Genomic DNA, 24,837 nt, shown 5'->3' on the forward strand with positions numbered 1-24,837 from the left:
CGAGTCCCAAATCAACTCCAATCATTCTAAACAAAGTAACACCTGTCTATCTCCCCACAATGGCAAATTTCAATCCATTATGCAAGTAAGTAGTGTGCTACGACTATGAATGTGTGTGTGCTGGTGTGTGTGTGTGTGTGTGCCTATTATCACAGATGAGAGCGGAGTAATTTGACTAAAATGCAACAATACAGTGCAGATTTGACATAATCCTGCACATCCGTCCAACTGGCCAGTGGAGTGGCAATCTGGACGCAACCTTCCAAATCGCAGTCTCTGACCTTTCCTCGTTCAAAATCCTCTGATCCCGGCGAGGAATGAGAGGTGCATGTAACAGAATCTCCTCCCTGCATCTCTGCCCATACCTACACAGATGTGTTGTCTTCTCTTTGTGTGTGTGTGTGTGTGTGTGCATGTTTGCCTGTTAGAAAAGATAAATGCAGCTTAAAGGCTTCGTTTCTGTCCAAGACAAAGGCACAGATTACCTCCACAAACTCTTCTTACCCTCCCAGGATGTGTGTGACAGTATGCGTGGAGTTTATTTTTCTTCTCAGGCCAGACAGAGGTGTGAAGTTTATTTGACGTGAAAGGTGAGAGGTCTCTGTTTGGTTTATTTTGCCACAGATATCAGTTCACAGGACAAGTGAGTGGCAAGAAAAACAAGGAAGTGAGCTGGTTGGGTGGAGGTAAGGCACCGGGGCACCCAGAGGACAAAGGAGTGTCATTCAGGGGGCAACGGTGGAAAGAAAACAAGAGCCGGAGTCACTACTGATGGCTGCTTTAAAGACATCTGATTGTAAAGGGGACAAAAATGGGGAAATAAATGGTATAAATAACAAAAGAAGATGCAAAACTCCTCTGTGTAGACGGGGCAGACGATAACTATTTAACATTTAAAGAAACCAAAGCTATAAATAAGACATTAGCTTCAACTTGTGACCACTCTGGCTGTTTGTTTAAGCAGCTCTGACATCAGGTAAACGCTGTCGCTGTTATCTGGTTCTTTTACAGCGACACCTTAAATAATTCTACGTCTCTGGTATTTCAGAGTTCTGTTCATTGTTTCAGGTAAATGTCAACTTGACTTCTTTTATACCCGACAAACGCCGATAAGATTTAAATAATATAAGCCGCCTTTACAGAAGTAAAGAAGTCTCTTGTCGCATATTATTAAGGAAGAAAGAGATTTGTTGTTAGTTTCTGGCAACTTATTACTGTCTGCAAATTTACAATAATCTCCTTTTGACACTTACAGGAGTCTCTGACAGGCCGCGATTCACTGCTTCATGGTGTCGTGTGAATGTTTATGGACTCCCAAATTGAGTGTTCGTTCCCTTTGAGGTCACCTCTGATGCTCCCAGTCTGTCAGAGGCCTATTGTCTCAGGCCGACCCCTCCCAGTCAGGACGGCCCAGTGAACTCCAGTCAATGCCGACTGGAGGTCGGAGGTCACGGTGGGTGTCGCTGCTATATTTGTCTGCTTCCACTCGCATGTGTGGGGTGTCGTCAAGGCCGCCAGGGTGAGACCGTGGAAACAAATTACATCATCGAAGTCTAGTCTCCCAAAGGGGTGATTTAGGATGCAGGGGGTGTGCATACAAATATATTCATACCCTTCCATTAAAGAAAAGGCAAAATTCACAACAGTCACTTAAATTACTAGAAACTGAAAAAAGTAATAATAAATACAAATTTGTTAAATTATAAATTAGTGAAATAAGACATTGCTTTTGAATTGTGGTTGAAAAGAATAATTTAAAAAAATAAAAAGATGTCCCGGAGCCCTTTGCTGATGAGCAGTGAAATCAGAATACCTGTCAACAGGTGCACAAGTCTGACTGAGAGTTACAGAAAACACCTGATTGGCTCAAAGGGTTGTTCAACTAAATACTAGTTTATGGGTCCCATCAGGCTTGTTTGCTTGTTTTTTAAAAATATTTCTGTTGAACCACAATTCAGAAGCAATGTCATGATTTTCATGAAATTTTTATTTATTTGTCAATTTCAGCTTATTTCAGTGACAGCTGTTTTGTTTTTTTCCTTCTTTAATGGGAGGCTATGAATACATTTGAGGACGACTGCACACATATATGTATTGAACAGAAGGAAAAAAATTATTATTAACAACTGATATATGTGTGTTTTGTTGCCGTATATCTAAAATGAGCAAAACTAAATTCGAAGCAGATATAATGTCCTTGGTTTTGTAGAAATCAGATCAGAATTAATAATCCAATAAACTTTCTTGTCAGTGCCAATATTTTATTAGATTAACTCAAGTAATATTTACAGTGTTTTTTTCCCCAATTTCTTAGAATATTCTTGACATTTCTTAATATTTTTCATCTTTAATTGCTCCTTTAAGTTAAAAAAAAATACCTCCAAGAATATCCAACTAATTTCTTTTTATATTATTTAGTCAAGGGCTATCCAAGAAATCCCCTGTTATTACATGTGCTGCCATTTTTGGAAAACAAAACAGGATGCATTGACACTAAATACACAGCTTGAGAAGTGTAATGTGGTAAATACATGACGCTCCTTAAAGACTGTTAACACTAAAACCGTCACCATGTATTCAGTCTGTTATGTTATTAAAGTCATTTAATGCAGCTATTTCACTAATTTTTCCTCTATTGACTTGTGGCTGTTTCAATTTTCAGTCATTTGTAATGCAACTATTTTGAAAAAACCAAAAGAGACAATTTCATTCCACTGTCAGAGACCCAGAGAAACAAAGGGTTTCTGTATAAAAAGGCTAGTAGAAGAAATAAGTGCTGCGATACTGGAAAATAAAAAGACAAAAGGTTGACAAATCTATGCATGTGTTGGAAAAGGGATACGTACTGTTACAAAGCAAAACATTTCCTTGATTGGTTTCATTGGAGTGGTTGACCGCTGCAGGATGAAATGAAACAGCGTGAAAGAGAAACGATCCTTCAGAACAACTTATTCTTAAACACAAGCACACACAAGATGCTAAGTTTGTGTGATACATTAAACATAAATAATAAAAACAACATGTTTTTCTTGATGTATGTGATGCTGATTCAACACCATCAGCAGTGCAACAAGCTGCCACGTCTGACTTCCCGCTCATCACGTCGAGCTTCCAGCAGACACGTTTGTGTTTTGTGTTGCCAGCAATTTGAGTTTCTAATCTAATCCAATTCAGTGTAACTGTCAGCCCTAAAATGAAACACAAACGTATGCATAAAGAGTGTGAATGTACAGAAGACTTAAATGACATAGATATTGCATGAAAACAAAACTGCATGCACGCGCGCAAACCGTCACACACACACACACACAAACAGGACTTTATCTCGTTGCCCACACATGGACAGCTTTTGGAGAAAGCAGACATGCCAACATCCCAGCCAAAGATTCTCTGCCACCCACATGCCCACTGCAGGAATCCCTCCCTCTGTCTCCGTCTGCCAGACACACACAACAAAATAATGTGCACGGCTACAGTGTTCCTGCAAACTGTCTGTTTTCTCTCTGTGAGCCACTTTTGGAAGACTGAGATCGTCGGGTTTAACTGCTGGGCACAAGATGGCTCCTGCTTCCCTGAAATGTCCATTATTAGTGCAGCTGCTCAAAGTTTGCACGTCACACTTGTTTTAAAGGACCTCCTCCTGACGGGATCAAAAAATATATAATAAGAAGAAATCTGTTTAAAAAAGAGTAACCAAACAAATAAATTAAAAAAAAAAAAAGATGACTGCTTTAATGTTTTTCAAAAGGTGAAAATGACCTAATATAATGCAAAATAATGATATTTTTAGCAGGTGTGGATGCAGTAATATGGTGTAATTTTAAGGTCACGCATTGTAAAAGAAATTATTATCGGTAAAAAAAAAAAATACATGAAACTTTTGAACACTATTTCCAGTTTTTGTTGTTATTTTTTAACAGTCAACATGCTAATAATAATTAATTAAAAATGATTTTCCATTTTTCAATCCTTAAAATATTTTTTTTTCTTTAAAATGAAAGAAAATATCTGTAAAATAATATTTTCTGCTGATTTAAATACAGAAAAAAAAGAGTAATTTGACAATAAAAGCTTCCAGTGAAATGCAAAAATACAGATTTTTTGATGAGGACATTATTTACAGCTTTGGCCTGTTTTGTTTAGTTTTTTTTTATAAGAGCAAATAATATGTTTTTTTTCTGTAATTTACTAGCTACTATCTTTAATTTAACAAAACAGGAAAAATCTATAAAATAGCTGAAAATAGTTTTAAAAATTACAGTTAATTTTTTTTTTTTAAATATACTTTTTTTTTTTCAAGTGTCACATTAAATACTGGTAGAGAACTTTTATCTGTTAAACAATCCTTTTAAAACATCCATCTAACATTTGCACTTACCAGCTTACCGTAATTAATGACATATGCTTGTGTCCATCAGTCAGGACACAGTTTCTATAGCTCAGTTCAGGATAATTTAGATTCAGAGGCACCGACAGCTTTCTTGGATCACAAAAGTCTTGCATCATCTTACTTCCTTATGAACTGGGATTTGGTTGCATAGCTTGAACAGCCGCTGCAGAGCTTCTCTCTCAGGACAGCCGCCACACTTCAGAGTGAAACAGCAGGACGTCATGGCCAGCACACACGTCTTTGCAAAGCCAGCCAGAAAATGTGAATTTATTGCTTTTGACTTTGTGTTCCAATTGTGTTCAAACTGGTTCCATATCTTTGGATGCAAGAAATAGAGCATACGTTGCATTGCCATTCTGGATGGAGTTATTAGAAAGTCGTAATGTTTCTTTGCAATAACTCCCTCGTTTCCCTTGTTTTCCACATGAAGCAGCATTTCAGATCACCAGCTAGCCAACACGTCACCGAGCAGCCGGCGTCATGGCTCTGATGAACCGACAGCGGTTACAGCAACGACGACGACACGACGTCTCTCTGGGAGACGCTTTACTCACATGGTTCAGTCTGCTGCAGGTCTGTCTGGGTCGGCCTTCTCTTAGCAAGTCCTCAGACCTTTTGACAATTTACCCAACTGTGGAGGATGGAAGGTTTGTGTTGATCTGACAGACAGTGGAAACAGCTGATGCTAAACGTTCTCTTCTGCTTTTAACCAACCAGCTCAGAGCTGATTTATGGTGAATGAATGAAGTCAAATACATTCATCTCATACAGTTGTCATCATGTTTTTTCACGTGACAATGTACCCTTTTTATTTTAGTAGAAAATATTTGTCTAAAATTGTGTTTAATGCATTTTCAAACACAAACCAGTTCACCTTACATGATGTGAAATGACCTGATAAACCTCTGGAAGCTAAACTGGGCTGGACAGTGAACTGCTGTGATTGGCTCTCACTGCTGGATAATTAAGATGTAGAGACGACATCAAACAGTAGAGACAAAGAACTATCTCCAGATCAGTTCATAAAGTCTTCAAGTGCTGCAGTTTTATCATATTACTAAGATTCTCAAGCAGCAACCGGCAACAGATTCAACAGCACTTAGATAACATCCCTGATTCCCATGTTAACACTTTCGTTATGTTTGATCAGGAGATGTCTCTAACTGTATTTATAAAGATGTATTTTGAGAGTATATTACACAAACTAACACTTTTTTGAAGGTGTCTTGGATTTTTTAAAACTGATTTAGGACATTTCTGCAACGCTGAATCCAAAAGTGACATCTGCTTTTCTGTATCAGCTCAGGTTTTTATGCCAACTCGATTTTAAAAAAATCAATTTTACCATTAAATCAGTTCCATTTTTTGACATTAGCGATTGATTTATTTTAGTATTTCTCACATGAAATCGGATTTCAGAGGACAAATTTCATTTTCTGATCCTTTCCATAAGCTGAATGATCCACGAGTTGATGAGCGTAAACATTTGTAAAGGTAAATACAAGTAAATTGCATGTTTCATCAAATCAAAATTTTGACCTCACTGAGCAAAACCAATGTCATATTTGGATTCAACGCATTGCAGCTGTCCAAAATCAGCTCAAAAAACTGTGACACCAAAATGGGTGTTATTCAAATTGGTATTGATAGAAGTGGTTGACTTTCTGTAAAACGACCAGCGGCAGCAGTGGTGGCAGTCATTCCTGTGTTCTGCTTTGTTTTATTTGGTTTCAACACAAGTCATCTGACCAACAGTCCCCTCCCAAAAAACCAATATGTGCACTTAAAATTTAAAACTCTGCATTATAAAGTATGAATTTCAATGCATCAGATGAGAAAATGCCAAAGCAAATGTCACGTCTATGGATAGCAACAGAGCATTAAACCAAACGCACAACTGCTTGACAACATGTGGACGCGGATCGAGCCGCTTTCTGCAGCCGCGGTGAAAGTTTCCTACATCACATAGAGGGACAGTTCATAATGTCTTCCTCAAGAGGTGCAATTTCGCCACATTATCAAGTTTCTAAAGCAGTAAGTGGCCCCAGATTCATAACTTTAACAGCACTTAAATAACATCTCTAATGGCAAAGCCCACTCCATCCGTCGACAATTCTACTTTTGCATAAACCCCCTTCATCGAGGATAGGCAGGATACCCGCAAAAAAAAAAAAAAAGAAGAAGAAGGCACAAAACAGGCTAATGATAGACAATGTTACACCAAACTCTTTCCCTTTCCTTACTCCCCTCCTCTCCTCTCAGCGGTAGCTCCACTGCTACCTGTAGAAGCTATAATTAATCGGAGAGGAAGTCATGTTGTTGACCTTTTCGCAGGTGATCATCACAATGACGAGCCCGTTAATCGGTCAGCCATCACTCTTCAACCACCACCACTGCAATTATCGCACAATCACTCAGTCGCGCACACTCTCGCCGAAAAGATGGCGCCACACGGGAAAAAAAAAAAAAAACCCATCTCGGAGCACATGCACACAGCGTGGATCTCCGCTGAGAGGAACGGGAAAAGCACCGGCGATATCAAAACTTCACATACGATTGACTCTGTTCTAACACGATCTGCTTCTAGCCGTCGTACACACATGTGCATATACGCTGCTCACTGTAAAATATCCTCTATTAGCTGCCTGCTCTCTTTCTCTCTCTGGGTGTTGTACCTGACTATTACTTGTAATGACCGTGACATTAAAATAATGATAAGAGCGTTTGCTAATGCTGCACTTAGCACACATGCACACACTTGTGCAGATGGATACACACACACACACACACACACACACACGCTCGCTGATTTTGTTCGCTGTTTGTGAAGTCAGAAAGTAGTCAAGTGCTTTCTCCTCAGCCAACAGCGTGTCCATCTTTGCGGTGCATGTGAGTGTGCAGCTGTGGTGGAGGCCAAGCGCTGTTTACCCATCTGTAAAAGTTTATAGCTCCATAGAAGGAGCCGGCGCGTTCTTCCATGACCACCAGTGTTCACAGTTATCCTCAGAGACATCATGACTTCAGGTTTTCCTCGCAGGCTGAGGAGTGTCACATACAGCAGCTGGACCACATCCTCAGGTCTGCTTTAAGAAAATAAATAAGAATGGGACGGGTGTCTTCTGATCCTTTAACATTGTTCTCAGGGTCGACAGCCCTTTATATTCAGAGAGCTAAACTTCATTTACCCCTGTGTTTAGCGACTACATTATTGACCTCTACCAGAGAGTAAAAGATGTTTAAAAATGCGGAAATTTGTAGCGGCTAAAGGCTGTAAAAATAAAAAAAATAAAAATAAAAATCAATTAATAAAAAAAAAATTTAGTTGAAAATAGCTGCAAATATCTATAAAATAATAATATTTTTAGCTAATTCAAATACAGTTAAACAGTAATTCTATAATGTCACACTGAGAAAACATAGATTTCTGTTTGCAAAAACTACAAATCTTTAATATTGAAATTATTTACAGTTTTGAACTTCTTTTTTTAACAGTTAACATGCAAAGTAACACTTTTTCTGAGATTTTTCTGTGATTTTATTAGATATTATCTGTAATTTAAGAAAACATGTTCAATATGTAAAATAACAGTTAAAAAATATTCACTATTACTCTTTTAAACGACGAAACGTGAAATAATGATTTTATTTTTTATTTTTTAACTGATCTAAATACAGGAGAACAGTGTGAAGTGTCTCCATTCGTAAAAATACAGTTTTATCTATAGTTTTATCCTGTTGTGTTACAGTCAACATATAAATTAAAAGCTTTTTCCTGTGACTTTACTAGTTCCTAGCTGTAATTTTTTTTTTTTAAATTACAGTTAAAAATTGTTTTAAAAACTGTAAGTTTTCTGTTTTTGTGATGCTCAAAGTGCTTTACAGGGATTCTCTTTCATCCATTCTCACACCTTCCCTGTCTCCCTAAAATTAAATTCCTATACAACTAACCTGCATCCTTGTTTACATTTTAAAACACGTATTTTCTCACGTCTGCCACAGAAGGAACCGCTTCCAGCTTATAAGAGCAGCAAACAATTAAAACAGGACGGGAGGATGGAGGTATCAGTTAGCAGAATAACTTATAGCTCCAGAGTAACCGCCCCATGTGGGACAATTATTCTAACACTCTTAGAAGTTTTGTTTTCACTTGTTTACTTTTAGTTGCTGTTTGATTGGGTTTAGAAAAAATATCACAGTTTGTAACCAGCTGGTTGGAAAGAAGCAACAATAAAATAGTTAAATAAATGCTACAGATCTGCAGATGTAAAACACATTTGTTATACGTCAGGAACGGGATTCCTGGTAAACACAGTTGCACAAGGAGACTTCTGCATGTGGAGGGGATGTGGGAGGATGAACCGCCAGCCCTGCCATTAGTGGACAACGCGCTGCCACCTGAACCTCAGACGTCCAGGACAGCTGTAGACTTGCATACGTTTCCCACACATGCACAAAAAAAACATCATGATGACTTTCTAAAAGCAACAACAAGACCTCCTTTGTTCATTGCGTTTGGTTAAACGACAAGAAAACCGTGACGGTCGGTGCAACTCCATAACAAGAATAGGCCCGGGGGATCTGGTATGCTGCACCGAACACGGGCCCAGTTTGTTTTCTGGTGGATGCACAGTCTGAGAGTTTGCCAAACAGATCATTTGGGTTTGCTTCACAGAGTTTGCAAGATGATGAAATGTGACATATCATCAGAAAGTCTCCTGATTCCTCCAGAAACCATCATCTCAGTCAGCGTTCTCCTCCTCTTCTAAAACAGCTGCTTCTTCTTCTTCATCTTCTTGAGGCATTCGTTGGGTTTCCTGAGCTGCATTTAGAGCGAGGACCACGTCAGCTGTGTTTGATGTTTCCTGGGACAACCAAGCCCCAAAACCTTTTATAGTGAAGGCTGAGCTGGAGTCCATGAGAAGCACCCTATCCAGAGAGCAGATACTAACTAAATCGAGGGACTAGTTTATTCAGCTGATTACTTTCAAACTTCACGCTGTAGCTCCACGCTACATGTCTGAACTCTAAATACCGTTTTCTGCCCCTCAAACCCTTTAATCTGAGAAGTCCCATGGCTAAAACAAAAGGGGACGATGCTTCAGCTTTGTTAGCCCCCAAACGAGCTCCTCTTAAGGATCAGAGCAGCTCCGTCACTTCCTCCTTTCCTCCTCTTGTGCAAGCATTTGTATAAAAACATATTTTATTCCTCACCCGATGCTCTGCTGCTGCTCTTTTTAGGGCTGCACTGTCTTTACTCATGTTTTATGGTTGTTTTCTAAAGCTTTGCATATTTTAATATTCTGTAAAACACCTCCAGCTTTGAGAGGTTATATAAAAATTATATATTATTATGTAACTTCAATACAAATGAATCAGATCCTTTAAGCCGCAACATTTTCTTTCATACGTCAAGAATATAAATTGGGAGTTTACAGTAAATGCCCTCCAGCAAAACGATATAACTCTAGGCCTTGTTTTATAAACTCTATCTTTTCTTTGTAGTACCACAAGGCCGGGTCCTGGATACAGTAGCTTCAATGAGCATGGTTTATCTATCTTTTCATGTACTCTACCATCACAGCTCCTTCTGTACGCGAGTACAAACGAGTCAAGGTTGCGCAACTTCTGAAAGCACACGACTTCCAATCGAGCCACAAAGAAAAGTAAAAAAAAGAAGATTCCACGGGAGCAATTTCTTCCACAGACGATTCTTACCTTTTCTTTGATTTTTTTTTCCAAGCATGTCATTGTGCAGTGGTGCAACTGAAATGATGCATTTTACCTCACGGAGTACAGGTGAGCAATAAAGACAACAACAAAAAACACGATGTAATTCTTGATTGGTCACAAGATCTACATTTCAATGACCGATGGGCTAATTGGTATGTTTATGTTGCACTATCTCTCCATTTCCATCTCCATTTCTGCTCCTCCCTCCGTCTACCCTCAACTCTTCCTTTATCTTACTGAGTCTCCTTCCTTGTCAAGGCGCAATTATTTGCAATTTGCCTAAGTCATCCATTTGCTGGGACACCAAGCATGAAAACGAGGCAATTTGGTGTAAAATGGAGGCAGGCGGGCGTCTGAGCATATGTATGTATGTGTGTGTGTGAGTGTGTGTGTGTGTGAGTGTGTGGACGAGGCAGGGGAAGGTCCAGGTGCTGGTGGGGGGCCATGTAAGGACTGTCTCGCAAAAGTGAAAATTAATGTCATGAACGCACACACAGCGACAAATCTGTGTGTGTGTGTGCATGTGTGTGTGTGTGTGTGTGCGTGAACCTACCAGTCTGCACACATGACGACATCAAAGTGACCCTCCAGCGCTGAAATATCCAGCTCACAGTCCCACCTCACCACCCTGTAACACACACACATAGAAAAGAAAGACCGCAAGTTTAGCATCTGCAGGAATGGCGACGGAAGACAAGCGGCGCCGATAAAAAACACCAAACCGAGGAAAAAGCTCTTTGTCCGTGTTTTTATTTTTCGTCCTTCGCTGCTTCTTTCGCCCCTCTCTCTCTCTCCCTGCTCTCTGTCACCTCTCTCCCTGACCCCCACTGTTTTTCTGCTTCAATAGAGACTCGGAGAAAGCGTCAGGGAGGGAAGACATGTCATCTGTGAGGTAAAGAGAGGGAGCTTCTGACATGACACTTGACATTTATACCATGTGAACACACACACACGTACACACAGACAGACACAAACAGAGCGGCCACCACCGTACAGGTTCCTTGTTTTTTTGGTTCCACTTTATAGACGTAACCAAGAAAGCTGTGCCTTAGAAATACAAGGATAATGAATCTGATAAGTACTTTTCAATCCTTTGCGCATTACAATAAACACTAAAAAATACAACACAAGAAAACACACATGATGGGGCAAGCTATTAGTTTATTTTATTTAAAGCTAAAAGAGGAGTCAAAGTGTTTCTAAGAGATAGAAGTTTCATGTGTTCTACTGCTTTTCCCAAACAATCACTGCACGTTAAACTGCAATACCAACGAGGGCCACATGGTGGTGTCTCCAAAACGTCTCTATCTCCAGCTTCTTGTATCAACTTCTATCCTGAAATACTAAGTTAGTAAGTAGTTTGCACAAGTCGTTATGATGTCATTAGCTAACATCACTCCTTCTGATCAGTGCGTTGGTGGTCTTCTTGAAAATAATTCCATATTTAGGTGGATATTAGGCCTCAAAGAGAAGCTTTGAAAGGTGTGAAAGGCTTGATTAAAGTGCCCAGTTTAGAGTCATTGGTCAGTTGTTTGGAGGCCAGGAGGGCTTTTCACCAGAGAGCTTGAGTCGCATGCAAGTTTTGATTCAGTTACTTCTGTCATAATTTAGTCAGCAATATGTTTCCAAGAGCAGTACGTTCACTTGTTTGTTTTTTCTTGAAGATTATTTTTCGGTGGTCTTTTTGGTCTTTATTGTACGGACGGTTGAAGAGAGAGAGGAAGGGTGAGCAACGCACAGCAAATCCATGCCATGGGTTGGAATCAAGCCCGGGCTGCTACGGTGGTGAGTTTCAACTTGTTCAACTTGAACCTAACTGAACCTAACTGTAGTGTAGGTGAGGAATGATGATTGTGTTGAAAAGAATGACGCTTAATCAACGTTTTGTCACCGGGTGCACAGTGGAACACCTGCATGCAATCGTGCCACAGCTCAGGTCGTTTACGTGAATGTTCTCCCTCAGATGCCTCAGGACGTTACCATAGAACTCTGCCATGGAAATGTTGAAGAAAACAATGAGCCTGTTTCTCATCTACTCCTCACCTTGTCTGGTTTTAGAGTGAAAACTGCAGTTTCCTCTTCTGATAGTAGCCACAGATCCATCTCTTATCACCAATAATGAACCATAACACAACGATATGGCTGCTGATTCACAGAATTTAAAGTTTTCTTCTCTGCTCCAGTTTGCAGTCCGTGATGTGTTCACTCGCACTATGGCCAGCCCCAGAACTTTTTGATCGACTCTCATATTTTAAAGGCCCTGAATCCAACCAAAGACTTTAATTTAGGGGCGGCTGTGGCTCAGGTGGTAGAGCAGGTTGTCCTCCAATCGTAAGGTTGACGGTTTGATCTCCTGCCCCTCCACAGTCGAAGTGGGCAAGACACTGAATCCAAAGTTGCTCCCAATGGCAGGCAGCACCTTGCATGGCAGCTCTGTCGCCATTGGTGACAGTTGGATAAAAGCGCTATATAAGTGCAGACCATTTACCATTAATTTGCTTGCTGTGTACATTTTTATATACAACATATGGTTTTGTTGTTCTTGCTATTCGTGCAGGAAATGTTCAGTCCCTGTGTCTTTCTGGTCTCTGGGTTTCTCTGTTTCCACCAGTCTCACTCAGTCTGTATTTCATTCCTGTGTTTCTCAGCTCCTGGCCACTCATCGTGCTCAGACAATCTGAAACGAGCCGAACTGCTTTGAAGTTCACTTCAAGTTGTTTGTAGCAGGTTGCTAGTGTTGTTCTTTCTTGCTACGATTCGGCTCTAGACGGTGTAAGGGCTGTGCTGGAAGAGCCCAGCTTTCCTCTCCATCTATTTTTCCACACCATTTTCCCCTTCCTCTCTTTCACACTGTCAGGCAGATTGGGGGATTATTAATTAGGCATTATTAACACTCAGTAAACAAAACATTAGGCCCCGCTAGAAACACAATCTCGATTCGCAGCAGGAGGCCGCAACGCGCACGCACACATCCGCATGAATGTGCACACACCATCACGCGACATGCCCCTCCCCATCCATCCCCTTGTACAATCGCATCATGGCCTTCGCCCTCTCTTGCAGCGCAGAGATGACAGCAGGCATAATCTGAAAAGAAAACAATCAAAGTAATGTAGCCTAATTATACGTTTGCTTTTTCACTCCATCTTCCACTCATGTAAATATGCGCAGGAGCGAGAGACAGAGAGAAGAGGTAGGGGAGCAAAACAGTCAGTCAATGGGAAGGAAAAAAAAAAGGCTTTTTGAGACGGGGACAACAATTAACGATGTTGTAGCCCCTCCTTGCATATGAGGTGTGAGTCTGTATGTGTGTGTGGGTGTCGTGGAAAGTTCTCCCGATGCTTTCTGGATGAAATATCCCTATCAAAGGGGGCCATTTGTCTCTGATTATCCTGCACGCATGAACGTATATACCCTTGAAGAATGGATATCACAGTATGTAGCTGACAACATTTGAGCCTTTTTGTCATCCATCAAAATAAAAGCGATAAAAAAATGATCAACAATTGATTTAAAATGAAAAATCTGACATATAATAATGTTTTAAGTTACATTTGTATATCTAAAATGAGAAATTCATACAACACAAAGGTATAAATGTGTGTGTTATCCATCTGAAGTTGGTCCAGAATCCTCACTTACAGATATTTGACGACACCACAAATTGAATAAAACTGTTTCCCGTGTTTATCGTCTGAAAATGTCAGCCAGTGATTTAGCCAAATCCTGCTCAGGAACTCATGTCAGGATGATTTTAGCATCTAAAGTGCTAAACTAAAACATTTTGCTTGTGATTACAATGAGGTTTTTAAATGATAACAAAAAAAAAATCACACAGTAGATGACAATTTGGCATTTAGAGATATCATAAGTTCTTAAAATGTAGAAATAGGCGTAGAATACATTATACATTACAACATGAGCCTGTTGTTGACTGCAGCATCTTCCACTCCACTGCAGTACTTCACTCTCAGACTGTACAGAGCAGAAAAACATTTCTCTTACTTACTATGTACGAAAAAATAAAGTGTCCAGGTAGTGTAAAGTCACTCTGGGTAAAAACATCCACGGCAGCACACAGTATGTTATGCTTAGAGGCCGGCCTGCATTACACACGATGAGGACTCCAATCAAAGGGAGCACTTTTCAGAAATATTTCAGGCACTTCCAGCTTGATATTTGAACACTGCAACGACATTTGCGCTGTCCACTCTTCCGTCTGACTGCTGTCAAAAAAAGAACCACAGCCAAAGTCGTATTTTTCCACCAAGAACTTTAAAAAAAAAAAAAAAAAAAAAAGTTGGTCTCACCTGGACGATACACGTGTTGATCCGAACTTTCCAGCTTGCCTGTTTGTCTCAACCAGCCGTCGAACGTCTGGTGTTCCAGAGTCAAAGATTCATCATGGATATTACATGCTCAGCTGTAGGAGCACGCTTAAAGGTGCCATGCATACTGTAGATTTTTAATAATGTTCCTGGTACATAAGAACTTCCAGAATTAGGACTCTAGTGGAAAAGTAAGCATGAGCAAAATGGGAAAATTTTAATAAAAGTAACGCTGAATAAACCAACGTTGGCCAGGATAGTCTCCTTCTGATACAAAAACAAACTTTTGCTAGCAGAAAAATATTAAAATTACACATAGAGTCAATTTTATATACCTTTAATTTTGGCACCAAGCTTCCTTTGACATGTAGGACAAACCAATGAGGATTTGGTGCTGAAAAGTCACCGTTACCTCACAAAATTTGGTTTTGTTTGGCCTTTACTGTTTGGTTTTGTGTTGCTGTATTATCTTCTGTGCATCCTGCTTTTGTAATGTCTATCAAAGCACTTCATAAACCCTTGTTTTTAAAAAATCCAATATTATTAGAACTTACAAATTTTGTGTCCTATAGAATCAGTTTTTTTGGCAAACCATAAAAATGCCGAATATATTTTTATTAAATTCCATCAAAATCTTCAGTATACAAATTATATGAGTCTATAGATGGGGAAAAAAAGCATCTGGACTGGGTGGTGGAGGCACACAACCACGAGGCAATAATTCTTTTTAAATGCAAATATCAAAACATTCGTGCTCCAACTAATCAGGAGTTTCAAACTGCTGACCATCCGATTAAAGATGCTCAGTTTAAGGTTTCTGGAGTGGTTGCAAAAGAGCTACAACAAGAAACACCAAATCTAAGTAAAGTCCTGTGTAGGTAAGAGCACATATGGGTAACACCCCCGTAGAGGAGGCATGAGTGAGCAGAGATGATCTCCGGGGACAGAGAGCCGGTCTGTAGAAGCAGATCACAGCAGACTGTGGTTGGATCAATGGGAAGGCTTTTAACCACAGATACAAAAACTCACACTGTCCCTCTCGCATGCACACACACACACAGACACACACAGATGAATACACACAAAGGCAGGGTGATTGATGTCAAGTTGTCTATTAATACACTGGCTTGTGGAGTTGCAAAGCAATTCAATTAGGATTTCCTTGTCTTTAAAGCCCGCAAAGAGCTGAGACAAATCCAATCGACAAAGACAGAGAGCGAGCGAGCGAGCGAGCGAGATAGAGACAGAGAGCAGGAATGCGTGATAAGTTGATGGACGCATTGATAGCCGCAGAGCCGATCCAAAATCAAAGAGGCCTCGCAGACACGGATACACAATAATATGTAGGTTAGCACACTTTGATGTAAACGCACGACACGCGCCGGACACCTGTGCTCCAGTGTGTTATGCATAGGGATGACAGGCCGAAGAGCAGAGCAGCTTACTGTAATCTCATCACCAGCACACCACTGGGGTAGAGGTCAGCACACACACACACACACACACACACACTGCTTCGAAACACACACAAAGAAATAAAGAGGGGGGAAAAAAGAGAAAGCGAGAGGCAGAGATTTGACTATTATTGGACATTAAAGTGGAAGAATATTTGTCACTTGAAGTAGACAAGCAGCAGCCAATGACATGCATCAATCATTCTTAATGGAACATTTCAATTGATTTTCAACATGAGTATTCAAGGTCACAGCAACAGAGTCTCTCCTCTCCACGGTGTGCGTTTTCTGCACTTCGAATGAGGTCAACTGCTTCTAAGGAAAAAGAGGAAGGGGGAAAAAAAAAAAAAATCAACTCCCCGGATCTATCGAAATGTCATCTGTTCACAACTTCTTTCCTGCATATCTTCTCATCTATTTCACTGTATAAAACCGAACCCTATCACGGCTCGCTATCTCTTTCTATTCTAACACTGGCTGCTGCACAATAAGGCCATGTGAGATAAACAGCAGACATTAGCGCGAGGATAAGACCAACAGCTTCCGCGGCAAGAGGAAATACCACACAGTGTCTGCAGTGTGTGAATGGGCCAATTTGGCAGAGCCCAGAACGAATTATGCGTCTTTCTCAACCCTCCCTTTTCTTTCTGTGTGTGTTCGATCCATTCTCGCTATGATTTCACTTACAATTCTCCCTATGTGTTTGTTCTGAGAAACAAAGCGGTCGGTCAATGGCGTATTGTTTGTGTGCCCGACTGTGTGTGTGCATTTTACAGGCTCCATAATGTTATTGTTTGGTCTTATTGTGATCAGTAAAGGAGCATTGTAGACGGCTGAGACAGAGATATTGTAAGCAGAGCTAAATATGGAAGTGCCACATCGGTCAATGGGGAAGAAATGTGTATTTATATTTCCTGCTTTTGTGAAACAACTGTAGCAAGTCAGAGCTTCTCCTTGTGTTTTTTTTTTCTTAGCTGTTCAGCGAATAAAGCTGAGATCTCAGAGGATGGAAGAAAAAAAAAAATGACAAGCATGATGAAAGGAGATGGAAGTGAAAGAGAGAGGAAAACAAGAGGCTACAAAGGAGATCAGACAGGGAGAAGTGTAAAATGGGTAGCAGGAGGAGAAAAAAAAAAAAGGAGCAATATGGTTTGCAAACTGACAGAGTTGATCAATAACCCACTCAAAGAACAAATGTCGGCAAAAAAAAAAAAAAAAAAATCTCACCTAAAGATTTGTCCTAAAAACTTAATTATAGGCCTAAACCTTAACCACGCACAAAAACATTTTAAACAAACCTTGATTGTTCCTGCTTCTAAAACACTCATCAAGCCCTAACCCTAGCCTTAGTATTAGATGAAGTCTCAAGCAAAATTCTGACAGGATGGCAATTACTGTGCTCTTAACTTGGCATTGTGGGCAGCTAGGATTGGTAGATGCCATGTTGAGCGCTACTGGCTGGGTATTTGTCACTGTGGGTGCCCCATCTACTGCATTTGCCTAAAGAATAAAGAGGTGGACGGCTATTTCTTTTTTTTTTTTTTGAACCAAACTCCAATGTCGGATTTTAAGGCTGGAAGGTTACAAAAAACAGCCTCTACTTTCTGTTCTGCCTCCAAAATGTCACTGTATAGCTCCTAATACGTCACATAAGAAATGAATCCTGATCACACAGCATGGACTAGATTTAGACACTGGCATATTTATTAGCATTAATAATGGTTTGGATTGCAGCGTCCTAATTAAGACGTTTAATTGGCAACAACAACCGATGATTTCATGACTGTTTAAGCACGAGACGAGGATATTACTACCTAATGGGCTGCGATTGTTTTACTGCTGGATGTACATTCGGTTGGCATTGTATTGGATATGCAGTCAAATAGAGCAATATTGAAGCAAAATCCTCCCCTTATGAAGGTTAAAACTGTTGAAGAGAGGTGTTGAGTCAACTTGATGGTCATTTTGGAGGAAGTAATGTTTGTTATTTATTCTACTGTTGTGAAAGAAATGATAAGTTGTGATAACTTCTGATCATTGCAATAGGGATTTGAGGGCTTATTAATAGAATGACAGTGAACACAAAACTGTTGACGAGGCCCTGACAAGTGTAATTTGTGGAATTCTTCTTGAACATACTGGAGTCTAAACTCCAGATGTTGACAAAGGAGCTGCTTCAGACTGTAACGTCTTTCACCATGAGGGCCTAAAGTGTGTAGTTTTACCTGTATTTACACACACACATGCGATGCCGTGGTCAGCTGTCACCCAAAATATATTAGAATTTAATATTCCTGCAAACAAGTCAACCTGCAAGTAATAAACGTATAAATAAGTAAATAAAAAGATGTCTTTCACACAAGCTTCATGGACGTAAACAGAGCAATAACTGTAAAAATGTTATATTAAATTAAAAGCATCCAATTTACATGTGAAGTAAAAACTTAATTTTGCTAAATTGATGTACAAATATCAGAAAAACCTCATACATATATGTATATCGGGTGATCATGTGAATTAATCGTATCACATCAATCAAGTCACGTGTGATTTCTCTCCACCGGAACGCACAACAATTTGTCGACTTGAAAGCCCGACGGAAAAGACAAAAGTATTCACAGAAACAAATCCAGATAAATAAACGTGAGCCGGGGGGAGGCGGGGTGGGAGGAATGAGGCCGAGATGGAGAGATAGACAGGAAGAGAGGGAGAGAGGACGATGAAAGGATACTCTGAATGGACTTCTCATTCCCATCTGATAGCAGAACTTCCTTCACGTCAGCACAAATGGCAACCTGAGAGACAGGAAAGAGACATGAGAAATGAAACAACACAGGAACAAAAGAACAAAACGCAAAAGCACTCTTAGATGAAGCAAACATCTGAACGCACACACACACACACACACACACACACACACACACTCACACACACTATAATGACATAACCATATCTACAAAGCTTCACTCTTGGCAGCCCGGCCCGCCCCGCCCTTTCTCACCATTGCTCCCTCTCCTCCCTGCCATTTCCCTCTCTATCTTCACCCCATTTTTATGTCTGCATTATTTTAATCATTCAATCAAATCAGTCAATACTTTTATCATTGTGGCTAGCGGTGGGGGCTGCTATCTTGCTATCACTCTGTTCAGTAATTGCATTGTGACAGGGGATGATGGCAAGCGCAGAGCCTTTTCATTTGACGCTGGGTGTTTATCAGGCCGAGCCATCACTCCGTTCGCCGCTGTCACTCTGCACTCGGCTCACCAGGCCTGCCTGATGCCCTTCATATAACTTTGCGGCGTAGACTGCGAGAGACGGAGGGAGAAAGAGAGGGAGGGAGACGGGAGAATGGAAAGAAAGCTTTTGCGCTGCGTGTCTCCGTGCGGAGGGAGATATAGATAGAGAGGTGTGTGCTTTACTATAACCTCATCTTTTCACCGTCTCTTTTCTTTGCAGATGCTGTTTTATATCAGCAAGTGTGTGTCAGACTGTCAATTTCTGTTAAGGACCGTGCATGTGCGCACATTCACGCGAACGAGCGCGAGTGCAAGTGGTTATTGTGCTGGTGTGTCCGCCTGAATCGTCCTAAACGGCTTATTCAATGCTGTATTGACTCAAATGGCGTATGGAAAATACACGGTGTGGAATATAAAGACAAACAGAACGCAGACATATGCTTGTACCCGCGCAGGCAAACACACACATGTTCAGACCCTGGAGGGTGTGTGTGTGAAGGGGTCACCGAGTGCTGTGTGTGTCCCACCATCTGCTTAAATGGAGGATGGGACCTCCAGGCTCAACCGGAGCATCCAGCTGAAAGATTAAGAGCTCAACCTGGCAATCCATGAGCAGCATCCTGTCACCTGCCACCACCGCTGGGTTATAAAACAGTCATTCCTGCACTTATTCTGTATGTTGGTATGGAGAAAGTATTCCAATACTGACTCTTACCCCAGATGTTTTACATGTTTTAGCAGCAGAAGAGCTCATTATCAAAGTAAGCTGTCACTTTAACGCGCTAAGTTAAACTGAAATACCGTTGAGTGTCTGAGAATTTCTTTTCCAAGTGTAGCAGGGTTTGCTAATCAGAGCTAATCACACGATATTGTTGAGAATTATTTACACTCAAATTTTGGAGTGTCTGTTCCAAATGTCTTCGCAATCTGTCCAAACAGTTGTCGAGACATTTGAGGCCAAATCAGAAACTTCAGAGGATCAACAAAGTTGCTCAAATGCATCATCCTGTGCGTCGTTTTACCTGTCGGTGGTGGAAGATGTTTGGAAGAAAGACAGTCAGATGGACATCAGAGTTATCAAAGCAGAATGGACATCAGGGGTAGAAAGGTTTTAAGAAGGATTAAGAGGTGGCGTGAATACGACAACCAAGAGCATCCTAATTACACTTACTTGGGGTTGATGCTACATTTGAAGCATTGTCAGGTCAGGTTTGTAATTATAAAAGCACTTTTTCCTGATTTCTATGCAGACATACTTCGATTATCGAACTATAATGCAATGTTCCGCTGGGAAACCTCATTCATGCTATTTTGACATGTAATACCCAACATGGTATTGTTCCAGAGCAAGAAACCATCTTTACATGCAAGTCCAAATGCTGCACAGGAAATAGTTTAGAGCACAAGTTTAATTAACAATAAGTTACAAGACAACAAGAGCGATAATACAATAATAAGAATTGACTGAGTTGAAATAAATAAATAAACAACACAAGATAAAAACCAGAATAAAATGATGATTTGTAAGTATCAACGATATTCACATCCTCTGACCCTCTCCCGTCCTTCAGCAGGCCGGTCCAGAGGCTAAAATCTAAAATCAGTCCAGCTTTTGGGTCTCAGACCAGATCATGTCAGACAGGCAGTCAGGACCGAGACCATTTAGAGATTTGAAGATCAATAAAAGAATCTTAAAATCAATTCCAAAGCTAGCTGCCATTTTTAAACAAGTGCAATATGTGCACTTCCCAGGTCCAGTTCATCACAAGACCAGGTTGATCTTTGGCTTTTGTTTTTTTTTTTTTTGAAATTGAACAAAAAGTAGAGCAAAGTCAAGCCTGCTAGTGATACGAGCGATGCCACGCTGCAAAAACTGTTCAGGGACGGTGCATGACAAAGAGTCCGAATGATGAGTCAGCCTATAAAGGTCCCAGGTCCCACACCAATCCAGAATCTGTGGGACGCACAACAACAAGTTCGATCCACAAAAGCCCGACCTGCAACCCTCAGAACCCAAATGATCGATACCAACATACCCGTGCAAGACAACACAAGACACCGCCGGGGGTCGGAATTGTTTTTGTGGCACAAGGAGGAGCGACAAGATATGAAGAAGATGTTTTTTACTGTTGTCTGGTTGTGTGTTTGTGAGGGACAACACTGACACGGTCATAAGATCCTTTGAAAAGATGCACTGAATCTAAATATATGTGTATTATTTCTGTGTGTTCTGACTTGACAGATTTGTGACTCTAAAATGGGATCAAATATTTGACACAAATCATATCAACTGGATGCTAAGAGCTGCTTCTACTGTAGCTCCAACTGCTCAAAGTGGTGGTAAGTGTCCAAAATAAAACTGTACCAACTAACTTCACCTGAATGTTATGCACCTGCCTCTTTCCCCTCATGCAGGATTTCATTTCCTCTTTCTACGTCACCATGTGTTTTAAAAATGAAATCTAATGTCATGTTAAATTCTTCGGCACACTTTACCAGGACGCCACTGGGGTAAGTGGAATAAACAAATAATGAGAGGAAATCAGGGTGTGCAAATTTACATACGTTAGAAAGCAAAATAAAGACTTAAGGAGGGGACAAAACGCAGAGAGGACGGGAAGCATGAAATGCAACGACTACAGCAACATTTAATGACGTGCTCATGTGGACAACAGAGAAAATGTGGCGAATGTGGTGTCAGTGACGGATGAAGGAGGGAGGAGGAGAAGGAGAGGTGTGAAGGAAGGATTCCATCTCCAGCCACCAATGTCAAAACATGGTGTATTGACTGCCAAGAGATAAAACGCACACACATGCACACACACACACAGAATGGCATCAAACAGATCGATGGGACACTGACGCCTGCTATGTGGAGGGGCCCTTAAGACCCTGGCTAATAAACCCTATGGCTGACAGACTGCAGTATATCTGAGTGTGTGTGTGTGTGTGTGTGTGTGTGTGTGTGTGAAACATACCAGCTCTGGGCTGCTGGTAAGAAACCGGCTTGTTTTTAAAGCTTGATGTTGCTGCTTGTGTCACAGAGTGGTTTTGTGTTTGTGAACAAACGTCTATCTATCTATCTATCTATCTATCTATCTATCTATCTATCTATCTATCTATCTATCTATCTATCTATCTATCTATCTATCTATACTATATTTTCTATTATACTGGTTTTCATACAGGCCTGATCGGGGTCTTTCTGTGTGGTGTTTGCATTTTCCTTTGACCCCCCCATGTCAGTGTTGGCTGCTCCAGGCCCAAACACATGCACGATAGGTTAATTGGTGGATGTGGGTCTTTGTGTTAGCCTTGCAAATAACTTATTCAGGTTGTACTCCACCTTTAGCCCAATGTCTGCTTTGACAGGTTTCCACCTGCTGCGACCCTCCACAAGGTAAAGCAGGTGAATAGATGGATGGCTTTCATACAGTCTAATGTGAGGGCACTTCCCTCTATAGTGAGTCAAATTTAGGACTGCACTGACTAAATATTTTCTCTTACCAGTGAATTCACCTAAATCACACTTTTTTTTTTTTTTTTTGCTTAAAGCTATAGTAGGCAGAAATCTGGAGAAGAAAAAAAAATCCTCTTCACTCTCTTCACCACCAGACAAGCACAATAATCGAGCATGATTTGGGGCTTCAGCCAGAATTCACTCTCCCAAGTAAAAATCCTCTGTCTAATCCAAATCCTGTTCTCACCGGCAAAGCTGTAGCGATTTTATACTATCTCCTACGATCGGCGAAAAGCCCTGCGATTGGCTGAAATCTCCCGTCAGAGTTTCTGAAACCTGAAAACGGACCCAGGAGCAGGTGCAGAGGGCTGGTTTCCGCTCAGACCGCTCAAATCCTCGCGGTGGGCAAGGACGCTACGAGCTAAGTCTTAAGGCGAAGAACTTCTAATTTAAGCCAGTTAGACGCTCACTAGACACATAAAATGTTCTAAAGATGAACTTAAATATGCCATGCAAGTAAAGAGTTTGCATGCATATACTTGTGAAGGTATGCAAATACACACACACACACACACACACACACACACACACATAGAGGCACACAACAAGCGAATGATAGTGTTTGAATAGGTATGGATACTTGGTGGCCATGCTGTGTGCGTATTGATCGATGAGGGTTAGTTTTATTAGAGGAGCCATTTCTCCTGCAGAAATCTGTGTCAGTGTGTGTGTGTGTGTGTGTGCGCATGTGTGTGTGTGTGTCACTTACCATGAGCCCACCTAGACAAGTCATACCTCCTCCTAACTCACACACTGCACCCCTGAGAGTCAGAGAGGGAGACAGAGACAAGTGGGAGTGAGATTCACTTTGCTGAGCCAAACCTAGCAGTTTAGTACTAACACACACACACACACACACACACACACTTGGTCACATACTGTACAGTAGATGTGCACACGTACTATCATACAAACACACACACACACACAGTAAACACAGCAGGGTAAGAAATATCAATTCAACCATCAACCTGAAAGCTGAATACTGAACATTGAGAAGCACAAGCTCAATCAGCGGGAAATCTGAGGAACACACACACCAACACACACCAACACACACACACACACAGAGAGTCCTGTAGCTTGCGTGCTCATTCAACCCCTCTCTCTCTCTCCATCCTCTTCCTCCTTTCATCTTCCCTTCCCCTCCATCTCCAGCCCTGTCCTCTTTCATCCCTCCCTGCCTCCCTCCCTCCCTCGCTGACCTTCACTACGGCGCTCTGATCAATACCCCCTCTCTTCCTCGCCTCCCGCCTCTTGAATGTTAAAACAGGAAATCAAAGGGTGACGTTCCACCTTGAGTGGAAATCAAAAGTGCCTGGGTGCTTTTCAGCCCCGTGCCACAGGGCAGGCCAACGCTCAGCAGACAAGAGCAGGGGAAAGAGCAGCCCAGAACAACACAGCGTGGCATGGAAAGGTACAGGCTGACACGAGCGCCGAGCGTTTACTGCAGCCGGGCCCGGGCGGATTTAAATTAGAGGGAATTTCAAGAAAGTGGCAGCAGGTTTTTATGAACTTGAAATACTGTATTCCCAAAAATGTAAATTTAAAAATGTAAATCAAGCATTAAAGGAAAAAAAAAAAACCTGATATATTCGGCTGCAATAAAGGTGTTATTATTTCCAAGGATGCTGCTACTTTACTTCTCTCCGCCTTCTTCCTGGTAATTTGTGTTTTCAATTTCCTCCTTAATTCTACTGGAGGGGGAAATATTTTTTAAGTGAGCCGCCTTTCTCCACCGTAGTCTCAACAAACATTTCAATAAGTTTGCTCGGAAAGAATGACGGCCTTCTTTCTGTATTTTTTTTAAAAAAATAGTCGAGAGAGGGCCATTACACGCTGCCAAACATCTCCCTGAATGTCTCATTTGTTCACAATAAAGAAAATGTTTGGATGCTTAAGCGGTAAACTGATGTCAAACTGCTGCAGAAAATGAAAAAGTGCCACATCTATATGGAAAACCTGAGTCAGATTACACCGTACCATGCATTGCTAAGCAGAAAGAAGTTTAACTATATGACATTTGGATCTTCACGTCATTAATCGTTCAGGCTTGTCTTCTGGTGACGAGCAGGTTCGAAGAGGCGAACAACTCACTTGAACATGTGACGTTTCCGCAGACAGTAATGCGCCATCACCTCCTCAGACGGCCACACACCTAAAAGTCAGAGAGAGAGAG

The 24,837-nt window shown here is 41.0% G+C and overlaps 1 protein-coding gene across 1 annotated transcript in view; it reads right to left on the reverse strand.

Moving 5' to 3' along the window:
- Positions 1-24,837, reverse strand: part of LOC103371593 (calmodulin-lysine N-methyltransferase-like) — a 62,007-nt gene that overhangs the window by 18,770 nt on the left and 18,400 nt on the right. Inside the window, exons 2-6 of the mRNA XM_008300965.1 lie at positions 24,756-24,816; positions 23,368-23,419; positions 18,634-18,697; positions 14,431-14,497; positions 10,674-10,748 (exon numbers count right to left, since the gene is read on the reverse strand). Coding sequence (XP_008299187.1) covers positions 10,674-10,748; positions 14,431-14,497; positions 18,634-18,697; positions 23,368-23,419; positions 24,756-24,816 — 319 coding nt within the window. The remainder of the gene's footprint in view (positions 1-10,673; positions 10,749-14,430; positions 14,498-18,633; positions 18,698-23,367; positions 23,420-24,755; positions 24,817-24,837) is intronic.

This window comes from Stegastes partitus, unplaced genomic scaffold (assembly GCF_000690725.1).
Source record: "Stegastes partitus isolate 25-593 unplaced genomic scaffold, Stegastes_partitus-1.0.2 Scaffold1615, whole genome shotgun sequence".
NCBI lineage: Eukaryota > Metazoa > Chordata > Actinopteri > Pomacentridae > Stegastes > Stegastes partitus.